This window comes from Heteronotia binoei, chromosome 18 (genome assembly GCF_032191835.1).
Source record: "Heteronotia binoei isolate CCM8104 ecotype False Entrance Well chromosome 18, APGP_CSIRO_Hbin_v1, whole genome shotgun sequence".
Classification (NCBI taxonomy): Eukaryota; Metazoa; Chordata; class Lepidosauria; order Squamata; family Gekkonidae; genus Heteronotia; species Heteronotia binoei.
The window spans coordinates 19166443-19188552 of NC_083240.1; the positions used below are offsets into that span (position 1 = coordinate 19166443).

At 47.2% G+C, this 22110-nt stretch overlaps 1 protein-coding gene across 1 annotated transcript in view; it reads left to right on the forward strand.

The window, feature by feature from the left end:
- Positions 1 to 22110, forward strand: part of PHC2 (polyhomeotic homolog 2) — a 90043-nt gene that overhangs the window by 36316 nt on the left and 31617 nt on the right. Inside the window, exons 3-9 of the mRNA XM_060258995.1 lie at positions 8341 to 8499; positions 9076 to 9153; positions 9410 to 9577; positions 11360 to 11512; positions 11922 to 12246; positions 14861 to 15270; positions 16904 to 17060. Of these exons, the coding sequence (XP_060114978.1) occupies positions 8341 to 8499; positions 9076 to 9153; positions 9410 to 9577; positions 11360 to 11512; positions 11922 to 12246; positions 14861 to 15270; positions 16904 to 17060 (1450 nt within the window). The remainder of the gene's footprint in view (positions 1 to 8340; positions 8500 to 9075; positions 9154 to 9409; positions 9578 to 11359; positions 11513 to 11921; positions 12247 to 14860; positions 15271 to 16903; positions 17061 to 22110) is intronic.

Below are 22110 nucleotides of genomic sequence, written 5' to 3' on the forward strand. Positions count from 1 at the left end.
CGACGTCACCCCAGAGTCGGAAACGACTGGTGCTTGCACAGGGGACCTTTCCTTTGGGCCATTCTAGCTTATGGACTTTATACCCAATTTGCCCCCCCCCATCGGTTCCAGGGCCAAGCACCCCCCCCTGCCCCCTCCTAGATCCGGCCCTGGCTTCCACAGTCTCCTTTCCCCCTCCACTCCTGTACCCTCTTTTGGTCATGAAATCAGACCTCCCACCAATTGGGACGGCCCTCAGTTTGAGGACATGCATCTGCTGAGCCGTGATTTTCTGGGGATGGCCAAAGGTGCTTCGCTGTCTCGCTGGCTGGCTGGTGCAATCTGAGTGGCGCATTCTCTTGGTATGCCTTGTGGGTCATGCACCTCAAATTCATGTGTACATTTGAGGAAATATTTCCAAGGGCCACCAGGCTGTTGATCTTGCTTTCTCCCCCACCCCCCAGGGTCTTCCCTGAAGGGCTGCTGGGTCCCCTGGGCATGAGAGAATGCTGGCGATACAAGAGTGATGGGTGGAGAATGATGGATGGTCAGTTGAATGTCTCCAAAGCAGCTGGAAAAGTCTTGCCGGAGTCAGAGGGCCCTGACCTTGCTGCTGCCGGTTAACCTCTCGGCCTGCCCTCCCTTTGGGGAGAGGGTGATGCTAGGGGATGTGTTACACAGGCAGTTTCTCTGCTGGGCTCTTCCTTTGCCATTTGTTTCCCAGTATATTTTAAAGTGTTTCTCAGCGTGTTTGGACTCATTGAATGGATCCATCTCTCTGTGGGGAGGGGGGAGGATCCTGGTTTTGATTTTACACAGTGCGTATTGTGTTTCTTTGAAAACAACGGTTCCTTTTGGAGTCCAAGAGTCCATTTTTGGTCCTCCTCAGTCTGCTATTTTAAGCTCAGACCCCTAGCCGGTTAAAAAGCTGGACCATATTTTGTTTAGGAAAACATGGCTTTTTGGAAAGAAAACACATAGAGCACATAGAGCAGCAAGAGTGTAGCCAAAACATTTGTCATACTTACCCAGTGCTAAAGCATGACTGTCTTAGACCCATCTTTCTGTGTGATGGACATCTCAGCAAAGACCTGAAGTCTAATTTTAAAGACCTTCTCTTGACCTGGCCTTCGTGCTAAGCCTGCGGAGTCCCACCTGCAGCAGATGCCCTGACTATTGGTATTGGAGTTCCCCCTTGCTCCTTGAGCCCTGAATTCATGCTTTCCCCTGTAACAATGCTTGCAGTTAAAGCATGTGGCCAGTGAGAAATCTGCGGCCGGGAGCTTTGAAAATCAGGAAGGAAAGGGGGCAGAGACTTTAGGAAGAGAGAATAGGCTCCACCCCCCAAATCTCCAGGTATTTCCTGACTCCGATCTGGCAACCCTAGCGCAAGAGTGTCTGACCACTGCCACCTAAGAGTCAATTGGCCACCATCTCAAACCTTAGTAAAATAGTATCTTGAAAGGCAGGCTGTTAAATGTTTCAATAAATACATAAGTTTATTAGGGCTGACCAATGTCAGTCAATCAGCTCTGTGATGGAGAAAGCCTTCTGTGTACCACAAAGGCTTGCATATTGCTCCGTAAATGCTGGTTGGTACAAGAAAAGCTGTTTGCGGTGGGCCCAAATGTGTATGTGGCAACCACGTGGGCTTTTATATTGTGGGGAATGCCCGGTTCAATCATACCCGGTTCAAGCGTAGAGCTGTGATTCCCAAATGGTGTACTGTGAGGAGTGTTCCCTCTAAGCTGATTTAGTGTGAGCTAGCTCACCGTTTTTTCGCCTCCGGCTCACACATTTTTGTCTCAGTTCGGGAAAAATGGCCTCAGAGCAAACTGATTTGCACAGTCTCTCTCTCTCTCTCTCGGCTTGGCTTCGCGAACGAAGATTTAAGAAGGGTGCAATAGTCCACGTTTGCTGCAGGCTCGCTGGTGGCTGACAGTAGCTCACAACTTTAATACTAGTGGGTCACAAAGTAGAATTTTTGCTCATAAGACCCCACAGTTTAGAGCGAGCATTGACTGTGAGGCATTTTTAGTATGTCGTAAAGGGGCGGGGATCAAAAATCTTGCTTCCTGTGGCTCCAAAGCACCCATTCACAAAGGAGGGTGCTCACTGCCTCTCTGCGTGACTCAGGCTATGGCTTCTTCAAGTGCAATGAGCTGCCCTCAGAGGCAGCTGCCTGTTACTTTATTGTGAGAGTTACTGCTCTTGCTTAGTGATGACTCCTATGGAGTGTGGGCTTCTCTAGGAAAAAAAGGTAATTCTTCTACATTCTTTAAATGAGAATGTTTTAGAAGAGAAGAATAGCTCTGATTTTAATTCAGAAAAAAATGCTCCTCCTCCCTAAAGATTGGGGGGAGGGAGATATTAGAAATTCTGCCCCCCCCCCCCTGCTTTTCACCACATGGTAGACGGCTTTGAATGCAGATTATATGGTGCTTTCATGCATGGTATGGTAACTCTTTCCTGGGGCTGAATCCAGTTTTCCAAAGGGACAAAATGGTTTGCCTCATAACTGCATTTGCATTCAACTCTTTCCCTAATCTTACCCCTGCCTTTAGTTCAGACAAAGATAGGGCTTCTCCACTATAAGTTAAAAAGAAAAGAAGAAGAAAATTTATTTTAAAAGGATTTTTTAAAAAATCTGAATCGATTTTGATTCTCTCCTCCCCAAGCTGTTTTTTTTTTTAATTTAAAAATAGCCTGGTTTAAAAAAAATGAAATCTGAGCAGGCTACAAACAAAACAGAGTAGAATGTAATCAAGTCTTGCTTTCCTTTGTTTTAAAAAAAAAGAATTGCATGGGAAACCTCTCCATCAGTTGTCGTACAGCCCAAGAGTTCATGCATTTATATTATGGCTTGATACTGGGGTGGTGGTGGTAGTCTGGGACTGTTAAGTTGCCCCCTGATCTGACTGGGTGACCTTTTACTGCTAGTTCATGCTTAATGATTCCTGGCTCTCCGCAGTTAGCTCAATACTCTAACGATAAGTATCAATCAAAGAGCCCTAGACAGTTAGCTTCTATCATGTAGAGAGGAATGATCTGACTTGTAGTTTATGCCAGCTTATGCCTTCTTGCTTCTGGTTGAGAATAGTGACAATATTTTGGGTAGGACAGTTCGTTAATAAAGAGAATGGGCAGACTAAAACAGAAAGATGTAGGAAAGCAGAATCATCTTCTAGTGTTTTCAGTTTGTCTTCGTAAAACTCATAGAAAGGACCCTGGCTTGGATCGCACAATTCTCCAGACCAAATAGTCAGCCGGTTTGGTCTGAAGTAGTAGAACGAACGAAATAGGAATCAAGTTGCACCTTTAAGACCAACTTAGTTTTATTCAGAACGTAAGCTTTCGTGGGCTCTCTAAGCACACTTCATCAGACGAGGAATCCGGTACAGTGAGCAAAGCCACACATAGCTGGTAGTCAGTGGCTCAGAATGCAAACCAAATAGTTTGCATCAGCACAGAGTACAGTTTTCTTACTCCTCCCCCTCTTGAAGCCTGAAATGATGCTACGGGGACAGGAGACCCCCCCCCCCCTTATTATTGGATCATTGGGATCCAATCCTTTGTTATGCAAAGCCACTCTTTATTACGCCACTCCTTTATTATGCAAAGTCACTTTTAAAATTGAAACAGGGTGTTTGTAGCCCCACGACTTTAAAGAAGAATCTTAAAAACAGAATCCGCATAGTGCCTTTTAATCAACTAAGACAAGTAGGGAGAATATTCAAACTTTTGAGCTCTGCAGGACTCTTAATCGGGCAGGGTTTCTTTCTTTTCTTTTCTTTTTTTAAGTATAAGACAGGGATTCCCAACCCTTCTGAGCCTGCAGGTGGTTTTGGAATTCTGGCACAGTGTGGTAAGCATAGCCAGAAAATGGCTGCCAAAAATGGCCGCTTCAGTAGGTAGAGCCAGCCACAAAATGGCTGCTGCAGTTTACCATCAGTCACACAGTGAAGATCCTTGTGCTGTAGTGGCAGCTACCGCCAAAGCAACATTTTAAAAAATCTGCACAGCCAATTAAATCTCTAGAGGCCAAAAGCCTCACTTTCTACAAACATCTGGTGAGCACCGCGAAAGATGTCAACAGGCACCATGTTGGAGACCCCTGGTCTAAGGCCCTGTCTTGTAAGCACCCTGTGTGAAAAGCTGAGCAGATATGCAGATTTCAGGTGGTGTCGTGTCAGTTGCACCCTTGGTCTTTCTAAGAGGAAGAAACCACCAACTGAAGGCTCCGATTGAACATGCGCAGGGAGGCATGTGATCCAGTACTGGCCTTTGTTTTCGGTTTTCAGTTGATGCTTCCGTTTGTGGCTTCTTCCCCCTGGAAATTCCCTGGGATTACACAAATGTGCAGGGCCAGATGCTGTTTCCTTGGGTGGCCCCCATTTGGATTGTTGATGGGCATGAGGGCCACTGTTTGATATGACATATGATACTAAACTTAAATATGTAAGCAACTTAACTGTGTCTGCTCTCCAGTTGAGTTAAACCTCTATTCACTTTTAAATTTCTGTATTTTACATTTACAGCAACTAATTACTCTGTTCTTCTGGCAGTATCTGTATAATAATGGAAAGTTCTTGGATTTAAAAGCAGCAACTTTAAATAGCCTGCCCCCCACCATGCATTAAATCCCACCTTCTGTGAATATGCATTCTTCCTTATGCTTGTGAGGGGAGAAAGATCCTGGAGGGAGGGGTGGGGAGGGGTGTTAAAGATACAAAACAGGGGTGTTAAAACCCATTTTGGTATATAAAGGTGGAGGAGGGCTGCAGATTCTAGAATGGCAATTTTCAGAACCCCTTAATTGCCAGCCTCCAAGTGTGCTAAACAATACAGAAGAATCACAGACAGGAGAAAAACAATATTACACAATACTTCAATTAAACAAAACTGCCACTCTCGTACAAATTATTATATACTGTTTATAAAGCTCGAATCTGCTTCAAAACTACACAATTCATAGCGATATAAAGTGCCGCAATTATTAAATGTTCATTGTCCCAAAAAATTCTCTTAAAGTCCAAACTCATACTTGAAAGACAAAAGGTGCTTGTACAAAAGTGCTTGTAACATTCAAACTTACAGGTTTTTTACTGGGTAGAAAGACTCCTTGTGCCTCCTCCAACGGAGACGCCAGCTTCAGTAGAACTCCGTTTCAAAGATCTTTATCAAGGGGGGGTGGGTCTAGAAGAAACTCATAATAATTGTATGTTTTTAGCTTTTACAACTGATCTCCAGCCGGCAGAGATCAACTCACCTGGAGAAAATGACTGCTTTGAAGAGTGGACTCTATGCCACTTTACTATGTTGAGGCCCCTCCCTCTCCCAGATCCACTCCCAAAGACTCCAGGTATTTTCCAGCACAGGCCTGGCAACCCCACTGGAGGTGCTGGCAGGAGAGCCGCTCTGAAGGACTCTTCCTGTCAAGACCACAGTTTTATTTTCCTCTTCCATGGGAGGGAGGCCTTGCCAACATCCTGTGTGAATTTGTTCCTTTAAAAACATTTGTAAGCTGCCTGAAGGTTCACAGGCTGAAGGCCTCTTGCTCAGATGCCATTCAAGAAATATAACAGGGATATGAGGGACATAACAAAGGCTCCCTAGACCCCCTAACCTCCAGTTAGAAGCTGTGTTGGTCCTTTTTCTCTGGACATTTCAAAGAGGAGAACTTAAGAAAAAATCTTTCCTTCTCTCTGCCCTGTCACGACCCTGGGGGTGGGGTAAAGTAATAGAGATGGGGCTGGCAACTCCCTTGTTGGGCCTAGAGTTGTCTTGAAATTGCAGCTGATTTCTGGACTAGAGTTCAGTTCCCCTGAAGAAAATGGCGCAGCTTCAGGGTAGACTTTTATGGTGTCACATGTCCACTGAGGTCTGTCACCTCTCCATACAGCACCATTCCTAGGTCCACCCCCAAATCTCCAAGAATTTTGAAACACAAAGCTAGTAACCCCAAGTAGAGGCTTGAAGCCAAGGGAACTATTGTCTTCCAGTTTTATTGCTCTGTTGGCTGTATATGTTATACTGTTGTTTAGGGTTTTTTATTGTCCTCCTTGAACTTCTACAAGAAACGCAGACTATAAATGGAGGAAAGAGACATCCATGAAATAAACATACCCCGCAGTGTTCCTCTTGGAGTTGAAGTTAATTAGTTGTTAACTAGGTCAAGCTGACCTGCTGATTTTCCAGGCTCACCATATTTATTTTATATTGTTATTTATTTCTTTTCTCATTGGGACTCAAGTCTGATTATGGGTATGATACAACAGTCAGCCCATAAGCAAAAGAACAAGCCTTGCTAATGGTTGGATGATATCAATATTTTTGCGTAAAACAATTTTTATTATTCAGCAACATTAATCAATAATCATCTAAAAATAAACATCAAATATATTGCATCACATTTCTCATCTCCCTCCCCCCTTTTTATGACTTCCCCGGTGCATTCAACTTAAAATACAAAAAGAATAAAAGGTAATATATTAAGAAGATAGAAGATATTGGATTTATATCCCGCCCTCCACTCCAAAGAGTCTCAGAGCAGCTCACAATCTCCTTTATCTTTCTCCCCCACAACAGACACCCTGTGAGGTGGGTGGGGCTGAGAGGACTCTCACAGCAGCTGCCCTTTCAAGGACAACCTCTGCCAGAGCTATGGCTGACCCAAGGCCATGCTAGCAGGTGCAAGTGGAGGAGTGGGGAATCAAACCCGGTTCTCCCAGATAAGAGTCCGCACACTTAACCACTTCACCAAACTGGCTCTCCTTTTAACCTTTTAAGAACCTTCTAAAAACTTATAACTATAATAAAATACAAATAAGAACAAAATTACTTATTACTATTATTTTCTATCTTAATTAATAGTCTTATAATATTACTATACTTAATTTTTGTGTTATCTATCTTAATTATTATCTATTAAGGCCAATCCTTATATGCAAAAAAACACTGTATATTTCCATAATTTTACTTTATCTATAGTTAACATTTTACCCTAAAAAGAGAAAGAAAAAAGTTAACCATTATTAAAAATCACAAAATGTCCTTTCACCTTCCACTGTTTTTCAACATACTTTTGAAATTTCTCCCATTCCCTGTTATACTTATCTATATCAAGTTCTTTTAAAGTGCTAGTAAGTTTGTCCCTTTAGCTCCAATGCATAACAGTGTTCCTCTTGAAATTTAAGTTAATTAGTTGTTAACTAGGTCAAGCTGACCTGCTGATTCTCCAGGCTCAGCATATTTATTTTATATTGCTTTTTATTTCTTTTCTCATTGGGACTCAAGTCTGATTATGGGCACGATACAACAGTCAGCCCATAAGCAAAAGAACAAGCCTTGCTAATGGTTGAATGATATCAATATTTGAATCTAACAGCAAAGATTTGTGGGCAGGAAACCTTGTGATAGATGGACCTTCCCACCTGACCTTACATGTGGCCTACAACCACAAGAGAGTCACGGAAGAAGAGAAATGCAATAACAAAGCCGTGAAGAAGAACTAACTACAATAGCAAAAATATATTCAATTGTATTTCCAAAGCACAAAATAATTATAAAGAACTGTAATGAAGAAAAGTTCTTATGAAGCCTCAGAAAGTGACCTTGGTGACTTGTGGAATTATGTGTTTGATGAACTTTCTGAAGCTTCATAGGAATTTTTCTTCATTGCAGTTGTTTGTAATTTTGTGCTTTGGAAATACAATTGAATGTATTTTTGCTAATGTAGTTAGTAATTTTTTCATGGCTCTGTTATTGTACTTACATGTGGCCTGGTAGGAGAAATGGGGGTGGGTTGGGGTGCAGAAGGACATTGTGCAATCCATCAGTGTCACTTCCAGGTGAGAACTGGATGTGACATCAGCGTGCTCGGCCATGCTCTGGAATTTCCCCCAGACTCTATAGCAGAGAAACTGTGGCTTGGGAGCCACATGTGACTCTTTCACACACATTATGTTGCTCTTGAAGCCCCCACCGCCCTGTCAGCCAGCTTAGAGAAGGAATCTCTCTCTTTAAATCACTTTGCCAAGCCAAACCAGCTGGCAACTTGGAGACTGCATTTAAAGTTAAAGTTGCTTTCCTTCCTTCCCTCCCTCCCTCATCTGACGTTTATGTGACGCTTACTTTAAACAAGTTTGGCCACCCCTGCTCTCTGGTATAACCACAGAATGCTGGGGCAAGTCCAGAGCATTGGCTGATGTACATATGTCAAGACCTGGTCTTAACTTGGGAGGGACATCCTTGTGTCGTGCGATTTCATTTCTGGCCCTTTGCCCTGCCCCTGAAGCTCCCGGGACTGCCAGGCGATGGCTTGGTTTTCCCAACACATGGTTTCTCTTGCCTTCCTTGCAGGTGATCCAGCAGGCCTTGCACCGGCAGCCCAACACAGCAGCCCAGTACCTCCAGCAAATGTATGCCGCCCAGCAGCAGCACCTGATGCTCCAGACGGCCGCCCTGCAGCATCAGCACCTCAGCAGCACCCAGCTCCAGAGCTTGGCTGCGGTCCAGCAGGTATGTCTGGGGAACCTGGCAGAAAGTGGGTGGGGCCTGGCATGGAGAAGGGAAGGAAGGAGAGAGGCTGTAAGTAGAGAAGCCCTGCTTCCCTGTGGGCTCAGGGCCTTTGGGCAGTCAAGGAGGGCTTGGGGTCTTGTAAGGGCACAGAGGTGGATGAAAAAGTGTTTCTATGGGAAGAGGGACAGGGAGTGTTCACGGTACGGGGAGCAGACCACAGTAAGGCAAAGAGCCTACAAGTTGCTGTGGCCTGGGGGACCCAGTGGAGAAGGGGCCAAGGCTCAGTGAGAATAATCAGCCAGGAGATCCTGAAAGGAACCTTCTTAGCAGCATTCTGTATACTCAGTGTGTGTGTGGGGCGGGGGGGGGGGTGAACAAGTCCTCCACGATCTTCATGTAGCCACAAGAAGCTAAAATGCATCAGGAATACAAACCTTGCATCAGATTTTACCTTTCCTAATCGCTTTTGGAAATTGCTGTGAACCCTCCAGTAAAACGGTGCCCCGGTACCAGGTTCCTCTTCTCCCTCCCTGGTGGGCTTGCTCTTAACCTGCCTCCTGCCATTTTTGATTCCAGGCCAGCCTGGCAGCCAACAGGCAGAACGGCTCCTCTAGCAGCAATGGCTCTGCACAGACGACGCCTCAGCAGCCCACGGTAAGACCTGTTGTGCGCTGCGCAGTCCGCCTTGGAATGTCCTCGCCCTGCAGTCGGGGGCATTGCGCACCTCTGAATCACTGTAGTGCTGTGTTGATCCTGGTGGGTTCTCAGCCTAGGCTGTGGAGGGCAGCACGTTGCTTGCAGAGGGGCAACCCATGCTACCGTTTGGATGCTAAACATGGGGGCAAGCGGTACCTGTCTTCTCATGCAGCTCCCGTCCTGGGTTTCCCAATCCGTCTCCCTCTCTCCTCAGATAAACCTGGCCGCATCCCCTGCTGCCGCCCAGCTTATCAACCGGGCTCAGAGCGTGAACTCGGCAGCCGCAGCCTCTGGCATCGCCCAACAAGCTGTCCTGTTGGGCAACGCGAGCAACCCTGCCCTGACTGCCAGCCAGGCCCAGATGTACCTGCGGGCACAGATGGTAAGGCACTCGGCGGTTTCCATCTGGGTGGTGGAGCCTTTTACAGGCAAACAGCGCTGATTTCACGCATCGGCCTTTGTGAGTCAGAGCTCACTCCTTCAGATTCATTGACCGTAGTCCTGTTCAGCTTCACTTTTTATTTCTCTTGGCTGGTAGTGTCAAGAGACTGACCAAGAGAGAGATCTTGGAGCTGCGGTAGATAACTCACTGAAAAGGTCAAGACAGTGTGCAACTGCAATAAAAAAAGGCCAACACTATGCTGGAGATTATTAGGAAGGGAATTGAAAACAAACCAGCCAATATCATGATGCCCCTGTATAAATCGATGGTGCGGCCTCATTTGGAATACTGTGTACAATTCTGGTCAGCGCACCTCAAAAAAAGATGTTATAGCATTGGAAAAAGTGCAGAAAAGGGTTGGAACGCTTTCCCTGTGAAGAAAGATTAAAGTGCTTGGGGCTCTTTAGCTTGGAGAAATGACAACTGCGGGGTGACATGATAGAGGTTTAAGATGATGCATAGGATTGAGAAGACAGAGAAAGAAGTACTTTTCTCCCTTTCTCACAATACAAGAACTCATGGGCACTCAATGAAATTGCTGAGCAGTCAGGTTAAAACGGATAAAAGGAAGTACTCCTTCACTCAGAGGGTGATTAACACGTGGAACTCACTGCCACAAGTGGTGGTGGTAGCTACATGCATAGATGGCTTCAAGAGGGGATTGGATAAACATATGGAGCAGAGATCCATCAGTGGCTATTAGCCACAGGATATTGATGGAACTCTCTGTCTGAGGCAGTGATGCTCTATATTCTTGGTGCTTGGGGAAGCAACAGTGGGAGGGCTTCTAGTGTCCTGGCCCCACTAGTAAACCACCTGATAGCACCTGTTTTTGTTTGTTTGTTTGTTTTGCCACTGTGTGACAGTGTTGGACTGGATGGGTCATTGGCCTGATCCAACACGACTTCTCTTATGTTCTTATGTTAATTACACTGTCTGCAGTTAAATTGATTTTTTTCCCCCTGCTCTTAAAGTTAGGAGCCTGTATGTATGATCTCAACCCAGGAATTGATTTCTCCCTCTCGTTTCTTGTTTTATTTATTTATTTTAAATATTTAATGATTTGGGGCTTGTTTTGTTGATTTGCCCGCATGCTTTGGCACCTAGGCGCTCAAACTGAGCATAGTCTTTTAAATTATTTATACAGAGGTCTGTTTCTTGTAACTTTACGATGAATAACTGCTGGGGAGTGTAGCCTATAACCCCGGCCGGCTCGATCTTGTCAGATCCTGGAAGCTAAACTGGGTCAGTCCTGGCAGGCAGCAGCCAGCCAACACTTGGCCTTGGAAACCTTACAGGGTTGCCATACGTCAGCCGGGACCTGATGGCACTCTCTGCCGCATGTCTGATCAGCTGTGCATGTTTCCCCCCAAAAGCATCATGTCAAAACATGTAGCTTCTTCCTGTACCAAGCCTTTGGCATGAGTGTGCTAAAGATTCTCCTTGATCCTTGGCCACTCCAAAGCCCACTGGAATAAAAACATCCGGAGGTGCTTCAGGAGACCCTTTGGTGCTTCTCCAGGCATGAGGACCCCCAAGTTTCAAGCAAAGCCGCCTCCCCCCTTCTTGTACTGTGCCTCTTCCCACCCTGGTGGTAGTCTAGAGCCTGGCCATTGCTTCTTGTACCCCACCCCCCACAAAAAAATTTCTCATGCTAGGATTTCTCTGCTGGAGCGGCAACGGGTGATGTATAAGGGCAACCCCGTTTCCTGTGATTTCCAGGCTCAGCAGAGCAACCTTGTGCAAGTAGCTAGGAGCCTAGGCCGTGCTGTTCCTTTGTCCCCCCAGCTCATCTTCACGCCCACAGCCACGGTCGCTGCGGTGCAGCAGGAGGGCGCCACCCCCACCACTCAGCCATCCACCACCACTGCTCAGGTAAGATCCAGGAGGCAGCTGGCACTGGGGCAGGGGAGGGGGGGATCTAAGCCCTGTGGACCTTCAAGAAGCCGGTCCACGACACCTAGCTGCCTTCTTCCCCAATGTTCCTTGCTCTTACTGTTCTTCCTAGCAAAGCAAAGTTCAGCATGGTTACAACATGGTAGAGCTTGAATGGAGATGATCTATCTCTGGAAAGCGCCTATTGGCTGGTGCCGGGGATGTCAAGAACACCCTTTGAAAGCCATTGCAGTCTACCACGCTGGTTTGGGGACAGAGTCACTGTTGAGACAGGCCACGATAGCTGCCCTTCATTTGGGCAGGGTCAAGGCTGGCTTTGGAGGAGCTTGGATTGGAGGGACAGAGCATCACCTGTGCCTTTTCTTTTTGCCCTCTTCTCATATTGCAGGTACAGAACTCAGCTCTGCGTAACCAGCAGACGGTGACTCAGGGGCTGACTTCCTCACCCGGCCAACAGCTCCCTACTTTGGCCATGAAGCCTGCCCCAGCCAACAATGGCAACCCTTCTGCTTCTTTGGTCTCTCAGGGCAAGGCTGCAGGGCTGGCCCCTGGCACCAAAGGGGGCTTGCCTGAACATGCGCAGGAACAGCTTCGAAAAGGAGAAGGGGGCGGTGGAGGGGGCAGCAGTGGAGCTGCCGGCAGTTCAGATGGCCGGGGGAACACTGCCACCCGGACAGTGACACCTGTCACAACTCACCCGCTCATCGCCCCAGGTAAGCATCTTGCCTTCTTCTAGCTGGGCTGCAAGCCCACAGGGTGCCAGGCCTGCAGGAGCTGGGCTAGCTGACGGGAAGGCAGACAGTTGGCCAACTAAGGCCAGAGCCCAGTGCAGGGGTAGGCAAACTTGCGTAACATAAAAGCCACATAGAATAAACGTCAGATGTTTGAGAGCCGCAAGACATGAACTTCAGATGTTTGAGAGCTGGAAGGAAGGAAAATAGATCATGGGAGGGAGGAGGGAGGGAGAGATGGAAAGAAAGCAACTTCAACTTTAAATGCATTCCCCAAGCTGCTGGCTGGCTTGGCTTGGAGATGTGATTTAAAGAGAGAAATGCCTTCTCCAAACCAGCCGATAGGGTGGTGAGCAGTGTTCCTTCTAAGCTGAGTTAGCGTGAGCTAGCTCACAGTTTTTTAGCTCACACATTTTTGTCTTAGCTCAGGAAGGATGACCCCAGAGCACACTAATTTATGCAGGAGCTCACAACTTTCATGCCAGTAGCTCACAAAGTAGAATTTTTCTTCACAAGACTGCAGCTTAGAGGTGGTGGTGAGGGCTTCAAGAGCCACACAATACGAGTGAAAGAGCCACATGTGGCTCCCGAGCTGCAGTTTGGCCACCCCTGGCCCAGTGGAACAGCAGCAGGCTTGTATGTGATGGAACTGGGTGCTTCCCCTTCTGTACTTGGCGGGGGGGGGGGGGGGACACCAATTTTATCTATTTGGGGTGTGCACACCCAATATCTGAGTTTTAAGAGTTGGAATAATTAGAAGGTGCATGCAGATATAGCACTGGGTAAGCAGCAGCTGGTTGTAAAGCTATCCATGATGAATATTGGTTTGAACAAAAAGGGGTAGACTGCAGGGGGCAGAGATTGGTTTTTATCCCTTCCCTTGGTGAGGTTTTAAAAAAATGGCTCAGCATGCTTACAACATGGTTGAGCTTGAATGGAGATCATCTGTCTTTAGAAAGCACCTATTGGCTGGTGCCTCTCTCACTTGCTAATTTTGAGCAATTTGACAAAACTATCTGCATTCTCTTGTCACGGAAGCTGTGCAGCTGGGAGGAAGGGGGGTTCTCATCTTGTGTCCCTCTTGGTCCTGAGTCTCTGGCCAAGGATAAGAAAGCAGTTTCTACCGTAGCAGTTCAAAACAGTACCATTCTGGGAGCAATATAGTTTCTCAAGTCGTCCTCCTCGAGGTTGAGAAAGGACAAGCCAGGACCAGTGAGGAATACAGCTGCTAGAGGACAGATGTCCAGTTGTTGCGCATCTCCCCTCCAGTCTGTCCAATTAGACCCACCATCTGGATCGCCGGCAAATCCTTCAACACACCATGAAGTCAATAGACTTGCAGCCAGCTAGCAGAGAATGCCACTGCCTTTTCCTGTGCGCAGATCCTTAGACAAGGAAGACTCTGGGATGGGATCAGAGTGGAGCTTCCTGAAAACCCATCGCTTTTGTTAATAAAAACGACAGCTGCAAAGATCTGCTTAGAAGTGCACAGTGTTTGCTGGTGGCCGGAGATGGGGGTTCAGCATCTTTCTTTTGACTGCCTTCAACCAGCAAAACTAGAACCAGTTCTGCCAAACACTGTCTTAAATAAAAGCATGTGGAGGAAATACGCACAGCAAGACGGACACAAATGCTTATTGGTTCCTTAATACGCAGATAGAGATCTATGGCATCATTTCCCCCTCCTCTGTTTTATCTTTGCAACTACGATCCTGTGAGGTTGGTTAGGCTGAGAGAGAGAGACTGGCCCAAGGTCACCCAACAAGCTTCCATGGCAGGGTGGCGGTGGGGTTCCCCAGCTCTCCTTTTCTCTGGATTTTGCATTGCCGTCTCCTCAAGACAGAGGTCTTCCCCTCCCCCTTTAAACAAATTACTAAGGAGTTCTAATAATTAAAAATGTATAGCAAACTTGGAAACCCTTTATTGATTTTTAGTGGGAAACTGAAAAAAATGAACTGATGACTTCTCGTTTTCAAGGCTAAGGGGAGAAAGGAATTTAGAAAAATCAGAAGTTTGATGATAGGGGTACAACTGGGCCTTTGTAATTATGCCAATACTTGTCATGGAGAAAATTGAATGTGTTTCCTGTATATTTATTCTACCAGTCTCTGTCTGTCTGTGTGTGTGTGTCTCTCTCTCTCTTTTGTTCTCCTCAAGGCAGAGGTTCTTGATTTTTTTTAAATTGTCATTCTGCGAAGCACTGTACACAATAACATAAGTAAATGCTGAGGGTTTTAAAATTTAATTCTGTGTAAACAATGCCTAGCATGAAGTGTTTGGTGCACGTTATCTTGTTGAAGTCCTTACAACAACCCTGTGAGGTTGTCTAGTCTTCGTAAGCCCTGTTTTGCATAGTGGGAGAACCGTCACTGAGAGAAAAGCGGGGAGTGACTTGGCGGCAGAGGCAAGATTTGGACCTGGTCACCGCTGATCCTCTTAGCTAATAGGTTCCGCCTAGTCATGATCCCATGAGGTGCAGATCTCCGCTTTTCTGGGCAGTGTCTGTCTTTAATCTCTTTACAAAAAGAAATCTAAAAAAGAAATGTCCTCCTTGATGGTGCCCAGCTTAGTCTTCCGTGTGTTTTCTCCCGGGCAGCCTACTCTCCCCTGCAAGCCCACCAGCTTGTCCAGCAGAAGCCGATGCAGCACCAGTTTGTGATCCAACAGCAGCAGCTCCAACCCCGGCCTCAGCTGCACCCACCGCAGCTCCAACCTCTGCCCGCTCCTGGCCTCGTCCCATCTCCCGGCCTGCAAGCCCAAGCCCACTCGCAAAGCCAGCCTCCGCCTGCTCACCAGCCACAGTGCCAAGCCTCCGGACAGCACAAGCCCGGCCCCAACCAGGCATCCCAACACTCAGCGCATCCTTCCGGACCCCAGGCAGTGGGGCAGCAGAGGACAGAGGGCAGCCCCCCCGGCCGCCCGGCCGGCTGCCTCAATCACATGGCTCAGCGCAAATTCCAACACGCTTCGGCAGTCATTCTGCAGCTACAGCCCTCTGCGGGGACGGTGAGTCGGACTGCTTCGTGATAGGGGGTGACCCTGTTTGTTCTCCCCCCCCGCACCTGAAATGAAGCCTAAAGGCAGTATCTGTGCATGCCCATTATGACGGACAGGTCAGGTTCCACCTCTTCCTAAGAGCGACCAATGGGAACTAATGGAATGTGAGAGTGGCCGTTGAAAGCGTCCGTTGGTTCAGTTGAGGTAGAGTGAGAGCTGAGTGAAGCATGTGGAAGAAGCGGCAGTTGAGTCCCAATCCCTAGCAGCTCCTTCTCCTTCTCCTCTTCCTTCTTTTCCTCCTCCTTTCTCTTCTTTTCACCCTCCTCCTTTTTTTTTTGATGTAAGCAGGTGACTCACCACATTTTGACAATTTTCCGATCTATTATTGCTTCCGGCTGGCACGAATGGTTATGCTCTTTGTCTCTGAATACTGACAGTAATGTGCTTCAAGTGCTTTGTGGCATCCGCTGGAGCCAAGGATTTCAATCTTTGCGATTCTGTTCTAGAGGTTATCGCTCTCCGCTTCAATGGCTAGCAGGTGTTTGAGCTTGTTCTGCCTTGCTGATGCTTTATTTAGTGCTGCTTCGAGATCCTCAGTGTCAAAGAGTCTCCAGAAGTCCTCAATCCCCAGCAGCTCTGTGAAGAGTCTGGGGGAGGCATGCTTGCTTAAAAGGGACAGGGTCCTCCTCTCTGGTGACGTCTCTGTGAAAGGGGGACCTTGTCTACGAAAGGGTCAGAAATCTCTACTTGTTTGAAAAGAAGCAAGACAGGTGCCTGACCTGTCTGTAACCCTGAACCTGTGGGACAGAAAGTGTAGAAGTTGGCAGGGACTCCGAGTGAGTGAAAAAGGTCATCATCGCATCTGGTTTTGGTGCTTGCTTGTCACCCTTTGTCTTCAGGCACAGACTCTAAAGAGAGGAAGTGTCGCCTTAGAGCAATGTTTTCGGTTACAGATATGCACAAGTTCAGCCCGAACTCGGATTGCTCAGGCAAGGCCAAATCTCATCAGATCTCAGAAGCTAAGCAGGGCCAACTCTGACAAGCACTTCAAAGGAACACCTCCAAGGAATACCACGGCCAGGATGCAGAGGCAGGCAATATCAAGCCCACCTCTCGGAAACACCCAGGTCTTACTAGGGATCACCAGAAGTCAACCATGACTTCCGGACATCATGCAGGGCTTTTTTTTTTGTAGCAGGAGCTCCTTTGCATATTAGGCCACATACCGCTGATGCAGCCAATCCTCCAAGAGCTTCCAGGGCTCTTCTTCCAGGGCCTACTGTAAGTTCCTGGAGGATTGACTACATCAGGGGCGTGTGGCCTAATATGCAAAGGAGTTCCTGCTGCAAAAAAGCCCTGCAGATATGCAAGCCCCTATATACACACACACACACACACTTTTTTTTTTAAAGGATGCATGGCTACTAGGCAACCAGCAGACCTCATCCATACTTTGAAGGAATCTCTTACCAGGTCCAGATTGTGGCTGTGCAGAGCATGTGCTTCTTGTGCATGGCAGTTCTCAGTTTCAAAACCTGGCAACTCCAGTTTTGAGGGGGGGTGGGCAGAGGATCACAAAGACCTCTGCTTAAGAGCCTTTCCTCCTTTTTTAATGCACATTTTTTTTCTTCCTCCGTTGCAGCCCCAGGAAAATTCCAGGAAAGAAGCCTTCACTGGTGAGAAGTCCTCAGCAGAGCCCCAGGCAGGGCAGCCGCCTCAGCTGCTCCAGGCCACCTCCACACCGCCATCAGCTCCTCCTGAAACACAGGCCTCTGAGTGTACCGGGGCACCATCCAATGGTAAGAGACTCCTTCAAAGTATGGATGAAGTCTGTTTGGTTGCCTAGTGGCCACACATCCTTGTAGCCAGGGCTTTTTTTGTAGCAGGAACTCCTTTGCATATTAGACCCCTGATCTAGTCAGTCCTCCAAGAACTTACAGGGCCTACTGTAAGCTCTTGGAGGACTGGCTTCATCAGGGGAATATAGCCTAATATGCAAAGGAGTTCCTGCTACAAAAAAAGCCCTGCTTGAGCTCTCATCACATGCAGATATCCTTCCCCAGGCCAAAGGGTTGGGTCAATATGGAGGGGGAGAGGATCTGGGCCCAGTGGAATGGAGAGGGGGCTTGCTGTGGGATGCATAATGTTCAGATGGTGAATGGGAGGGCTGTAGGGGTAAGCGGGATGGGGGGAGGGTTGGAAGGCTGGGTTGGAGAAGATCCATTGTTCCAGTTTATATTGTGAGCCGGGTTAGTTCCATCTAAAGCAATAATAAAACTCTGCTGAATGAATCGCTCACATTCTGCAAAATGCTTTGGCTAGTTAATGTGGAAGGGAAAAGATGCTAAACAGAGCACTGGTAGCACTGTTCCCTTCCCCCGACCCCCCCCCCCCCCGCCAAAAAGAGCATGGGGCCAGCTCTCTGTCTGACTTCCTGAAATTTTTCCAGACATCGTATGTGCCTTTCTGCGTTTATTTTTGCTGGCTTCAGGGAATGAAAGCTTGCCTCCATTTGAGAGAGAAAATGAAAGCAGAGGGTCATAGGGTGCTGAATCCCTCTTCCAGGTACCAAATACCAAAGGGTGGTGGATGAAATGCACACGTGACTCCCCAGCTGTGTAGAAGCCAAGGGATGATTAGCCAAATTGTGTTTATTCGGAAAATGCTGATGCTGCCTTGGTTCTGTCTCCTTTCTTGCTATCTCCCCCGCCATCATCTTTACCAACACTTCTTGCTGTGTTCTGCACCCAAAGCAGGCCTCAAACCTCAAGCACAAAACAATAATTGAAATCCAACATTAAAAGCCCAGTCTGAGCATGAAATGTGGGTGAAACTCTTCTGTTGAGTCAGTTGATTTGGTCCATGTAGCCAGACGATTGGTCCACTTTCTGTGATCAGAACTGCAGATTCTTGTGCCTGTCCTGACACTCTCTGACATCAGAGCAGTTCCACCCAATCACTGTTGGAGGCTCCCCAACAGCCCTCCCCTCCCCACCCCTTGACCATTATAGATGGTGAGAAGGGGCAGGAGCAGATATGATATGGGAATGGTAGAGCATCTGCTTAGTAAGCAGAAGGTCCCAGGTTCAATTCCTGGCATCTCCAATTAAAAAGGGTCTAGGCAAATAGGTGTGAAAAACCTCAGCTTGAGACCCTGGAGAGCCGCTGCCAGTCTGAGAAGACAATACTGACTTTGATGGACCAAGGATCTGATTCAGTATAAGGCAGCTTCATATGTTCATATATATGTTCATCAGATATGAAATTCATGTTGTGGTCATTGGTGCTGGAAAGAAGATGTGCTTCCATTAGATGAATGTTTTCAGTCCTCTTCCTTTCTGTTGGAAATACCACTTCACTCTTGTATCTGAAAAAGTCAGCTGTTAGAAATAAACTTAAAAAGTGTTGATGGAGCTCTGGGATAGGATCTCTTGACTGTACTGTTAAATTCAAAGTAGCCATGTGCAGTGTTTCCTCTAAGCTGAGTTAGTGTAAGCTAGCTCACAGATTTTTAGCCTCCAGCTCACACATTTTTGTCTTAGCTCAGGAAGGATGACCCCAAAGCACAACAATTTATGCAGTAGCTCGCAACTTCCATGCCAGTAGCTCACAAAGTAGAATTTTTGCTCATACTTTGCAGCTTAGCGGGAACATTGGCCATGTGAGAGCTGACTTGAATCAGGGATGCCGCGATAGGCGGCGTATCTATGCATCAGTTCCCTTGGGCTCTTTCCAAAAGTGAAATTTCTTAACTTCCGTTGCCAGCGGGTAGTGTACAACAACTTCAATAAGGGGAGGGGGAGGAATTCATTTGCATATTAGGCCACACCCCCTTGATGTAGCCAATCCTCCAAGAGATTACAGGGCTCTTACTGCGGTAAACTCCAGGAGGATTGGCAGTGGTACATCAGGGATGTGTGGCCTAATATGCAAAGGAGTTCCTGCTACAAAACAAAGCCCTGCGAGTAACCCTGATCTGGATGGCCCAGGCTAGCCCAATCTAGTCGGAGTCAGCCTGCTTAGTGCTTGGATGGGGAGGCCTTCAAGGAACACCAGGATCGTTATGCAGAGGCAGGCAGTGGCAGACCACCTCTGAACGTCTTTTGCCTTGAAAAGCCCTACGGGGTTGCCGCAAGTCGGCTGTGACTTGAATAATAGCACTCGGGTGCTGCAAGAATAGCCTAGTGAATGCTGTGCATCTGCTGTGGCTGTCACAGGCCCCAAAATTACACCCTCCAGGGAGAGTCCTTCCCATTGCACAGTTGAATGCTCATTCAGTAAATTATGGCCTCTCTAGTCTTCTGTACTAAGTTACCTCATTCCTTAGCACATCGCCCTACCTGCAGGAGAGCCCTGTGACTGTATTGAAAGTACATTAAGGCTAGTTAGCCAAAATTTGAGTGTGTTGTGCTGGTTTAAAGGGTGCCAGGCCTCAGAGTCTCTAAAATGGAGGGGGATGTCAGGGCTGTGGGGGGGAAATTCCAGGCCGTATTCTGCAGCTAATCTGGTCCTCAAGCAGCCAGGAGCTTTTGTTTTTACCATACAGCCATGGTTCTTTCGCCTTTCTTGCTATCTCCCCTCCCCCCCCATCATCTTTACCAACACTTCCTGCTGTGTTCTGCACCCAAAGCAGGCCTCAAACCTCAAGCCCAAAATAGCACGCCAGCCTCAAATGTGGCATTCCAGAATTAGCTCCCGAGAAGACAAGCTCAAAAGAGAATTCTTTCTCCATTTCCTTTCAGAAGCCGTGCTTACCTCTGGTGGCTGGCTGCCTCCAGCCAGGCAGGGAGAATTAATTAGCAAGCCAGTGGTTGCCAGTGCAGGGGAGTAGTTCCCACTCCTTTCTTTTTCCTCTACCCAAACCAGAAGCTTCAAAGAGATCCTTTGGGAGATTTCGTAAGAGCCTTGTGAGATAGGTAAAGGAATGAAACATCGCAGGAGTTAATTCTTATGGGATTGATTTCTCGGGGGGCTGTAAGTGGTGAAATCTGGGATGAGTCAATTGGGTTGTGAACTTTTCAGGCACCTCTGCTGAAATTTCAGATTCCTCACTGCTCAGGTAGACTGCTTCCGTTTAGGGAAGAAAAGACGAGCTTCTGTCTGCTGCCTTACAGCCAGCACCAGCTAAAAGAGTGGCATGTCTGCAGTTTTTTTCCTCTTGCTGGCAGTATTTTGTGTGTGTGTGTGTGTGTGCATACTTGGAAGTCATGACAACTTCTGGCAACCCCTCCTGGGGCATTGAGAACATTCAGAGAAGTGGCTTAATACAGCCTGCCTCTGCCTCCTGGTGCTGGTATTCCTTTGGAGGTCTCCCTTCCAAGTACTTGTCAGGGACAACTTTGCTTAGCTTCTGAGACTTGGCAAGATCAGGCTTGCCTGGGCTATCTGGGACTCCTGTTGGCAGTATTGAATGGCAGTGTGTAAATATTTTGGTTGCAAGGATGGGACAAAGAGGGCCTCAAAATCCCTTCGCTGTACTTTTGAGCATGGTGCCTTGGGGGTTTTTGTTGGCCATCTTGAAAACATGCTTCATTATTCTATGCTGGAAAAAATATGACGTAATAAAATTATTTTATTTAGCAGTTCTTTATAGCACAACCATCGATGCTTGTTTTGTGCATGGGGCCAGTAAGCATTGCTGTTGCTGAGTCTGAACTTAAGTTTCCTAACCTCAAGGAGTGGCCTAGAGTTGTCCCAGAATCACAACTGCTCCCCAGGCTACAGAGATAGGGCCCCCTGGAAGGAATGGGAGGCTGTATGATATACAGTAGAGTCCCAGAAGTCCCAGAAAGATGTCACATGACATCCCTGCTGAGTTCCCTCCTTAGACATCAACCTTCAAATCCTCCAGGAGTTTCCTCATCTGGAGATGGAAACCCGTCTTGAATTTTAAGGTGTGCTTCTGGATTAGACCCTTTCCAGGACCACCTTGCATCATAGGGGGAGGTATTTGTGAGTTTCCTGCATTGTGCAGGGAGTTGGACTAGATGACCCTGGAGGTCCCTTCCATGATTCTTTAAACTACTTCTCGGTAACAGAACAAAATTTGAGTCCAGTGGCACCTTTAAGACCAATAGAGTTTTATTCAAAGTATAAACTTTCGTGGTTACGCACGCTTCTTCAGATACATTGAAGAAGTGTGTGTGCACACAAAGTTTATACCCAGAATGAAACTTTTGTTAGTCTTAAAGGTGCCACTGGTCTCAAACTTAGTTCTGTTGCTTCAGACCAGCATGGCTACCCACCCGAATCTACTTCTCTAGTGTGTGGTCAGGGAAGAGACAGTGGCTCAGTGTTCAAAGGATGCATCTTGTATAGAGAATGCCCCAGCTTCAATCCTGGTTAAAGAGGCTTAGGTAGGAAGTGTGAAGAGAAGGCTTACTGTGTCTGTGACCCTGCAGAGCCACTGCCAGTCACATTGGGCATGGCATACAGCAACGTTGACTGTGCATTTCTCTGAACCCTGTGTTATCCAATAGAAAAGAGGAGGGGGGGCCCATGTGCTTCTTTGGGATGCAGGAGACAGTGTCCTGGATGATGAATGCAGCTTGTTTCCCCCTCTTTCCATCATGGAAGTGGTCAGAGGAAGACTTCTTCCTGAGCAGCAGGTTACAATCTCCCCGCCCCTTCCTGCAAGTAAAGGACCAATAGTTTTATGGATGTAGGAAGCTGCCTCCTTCTTGTCTAATGCTGTCTACTTGGATGGGCGGGAGATCTCCATAGTCCTGTTGGGAGAGGCTTTCACTAGAGAACTTTTTAGCAGGGAATGTTGGGATGGGAGCTGAACCAAAGACCTTCAGTTTGCAAAGTTTGTGTTCATGGACCTTCTGCGTCATTCCCCTTATACAG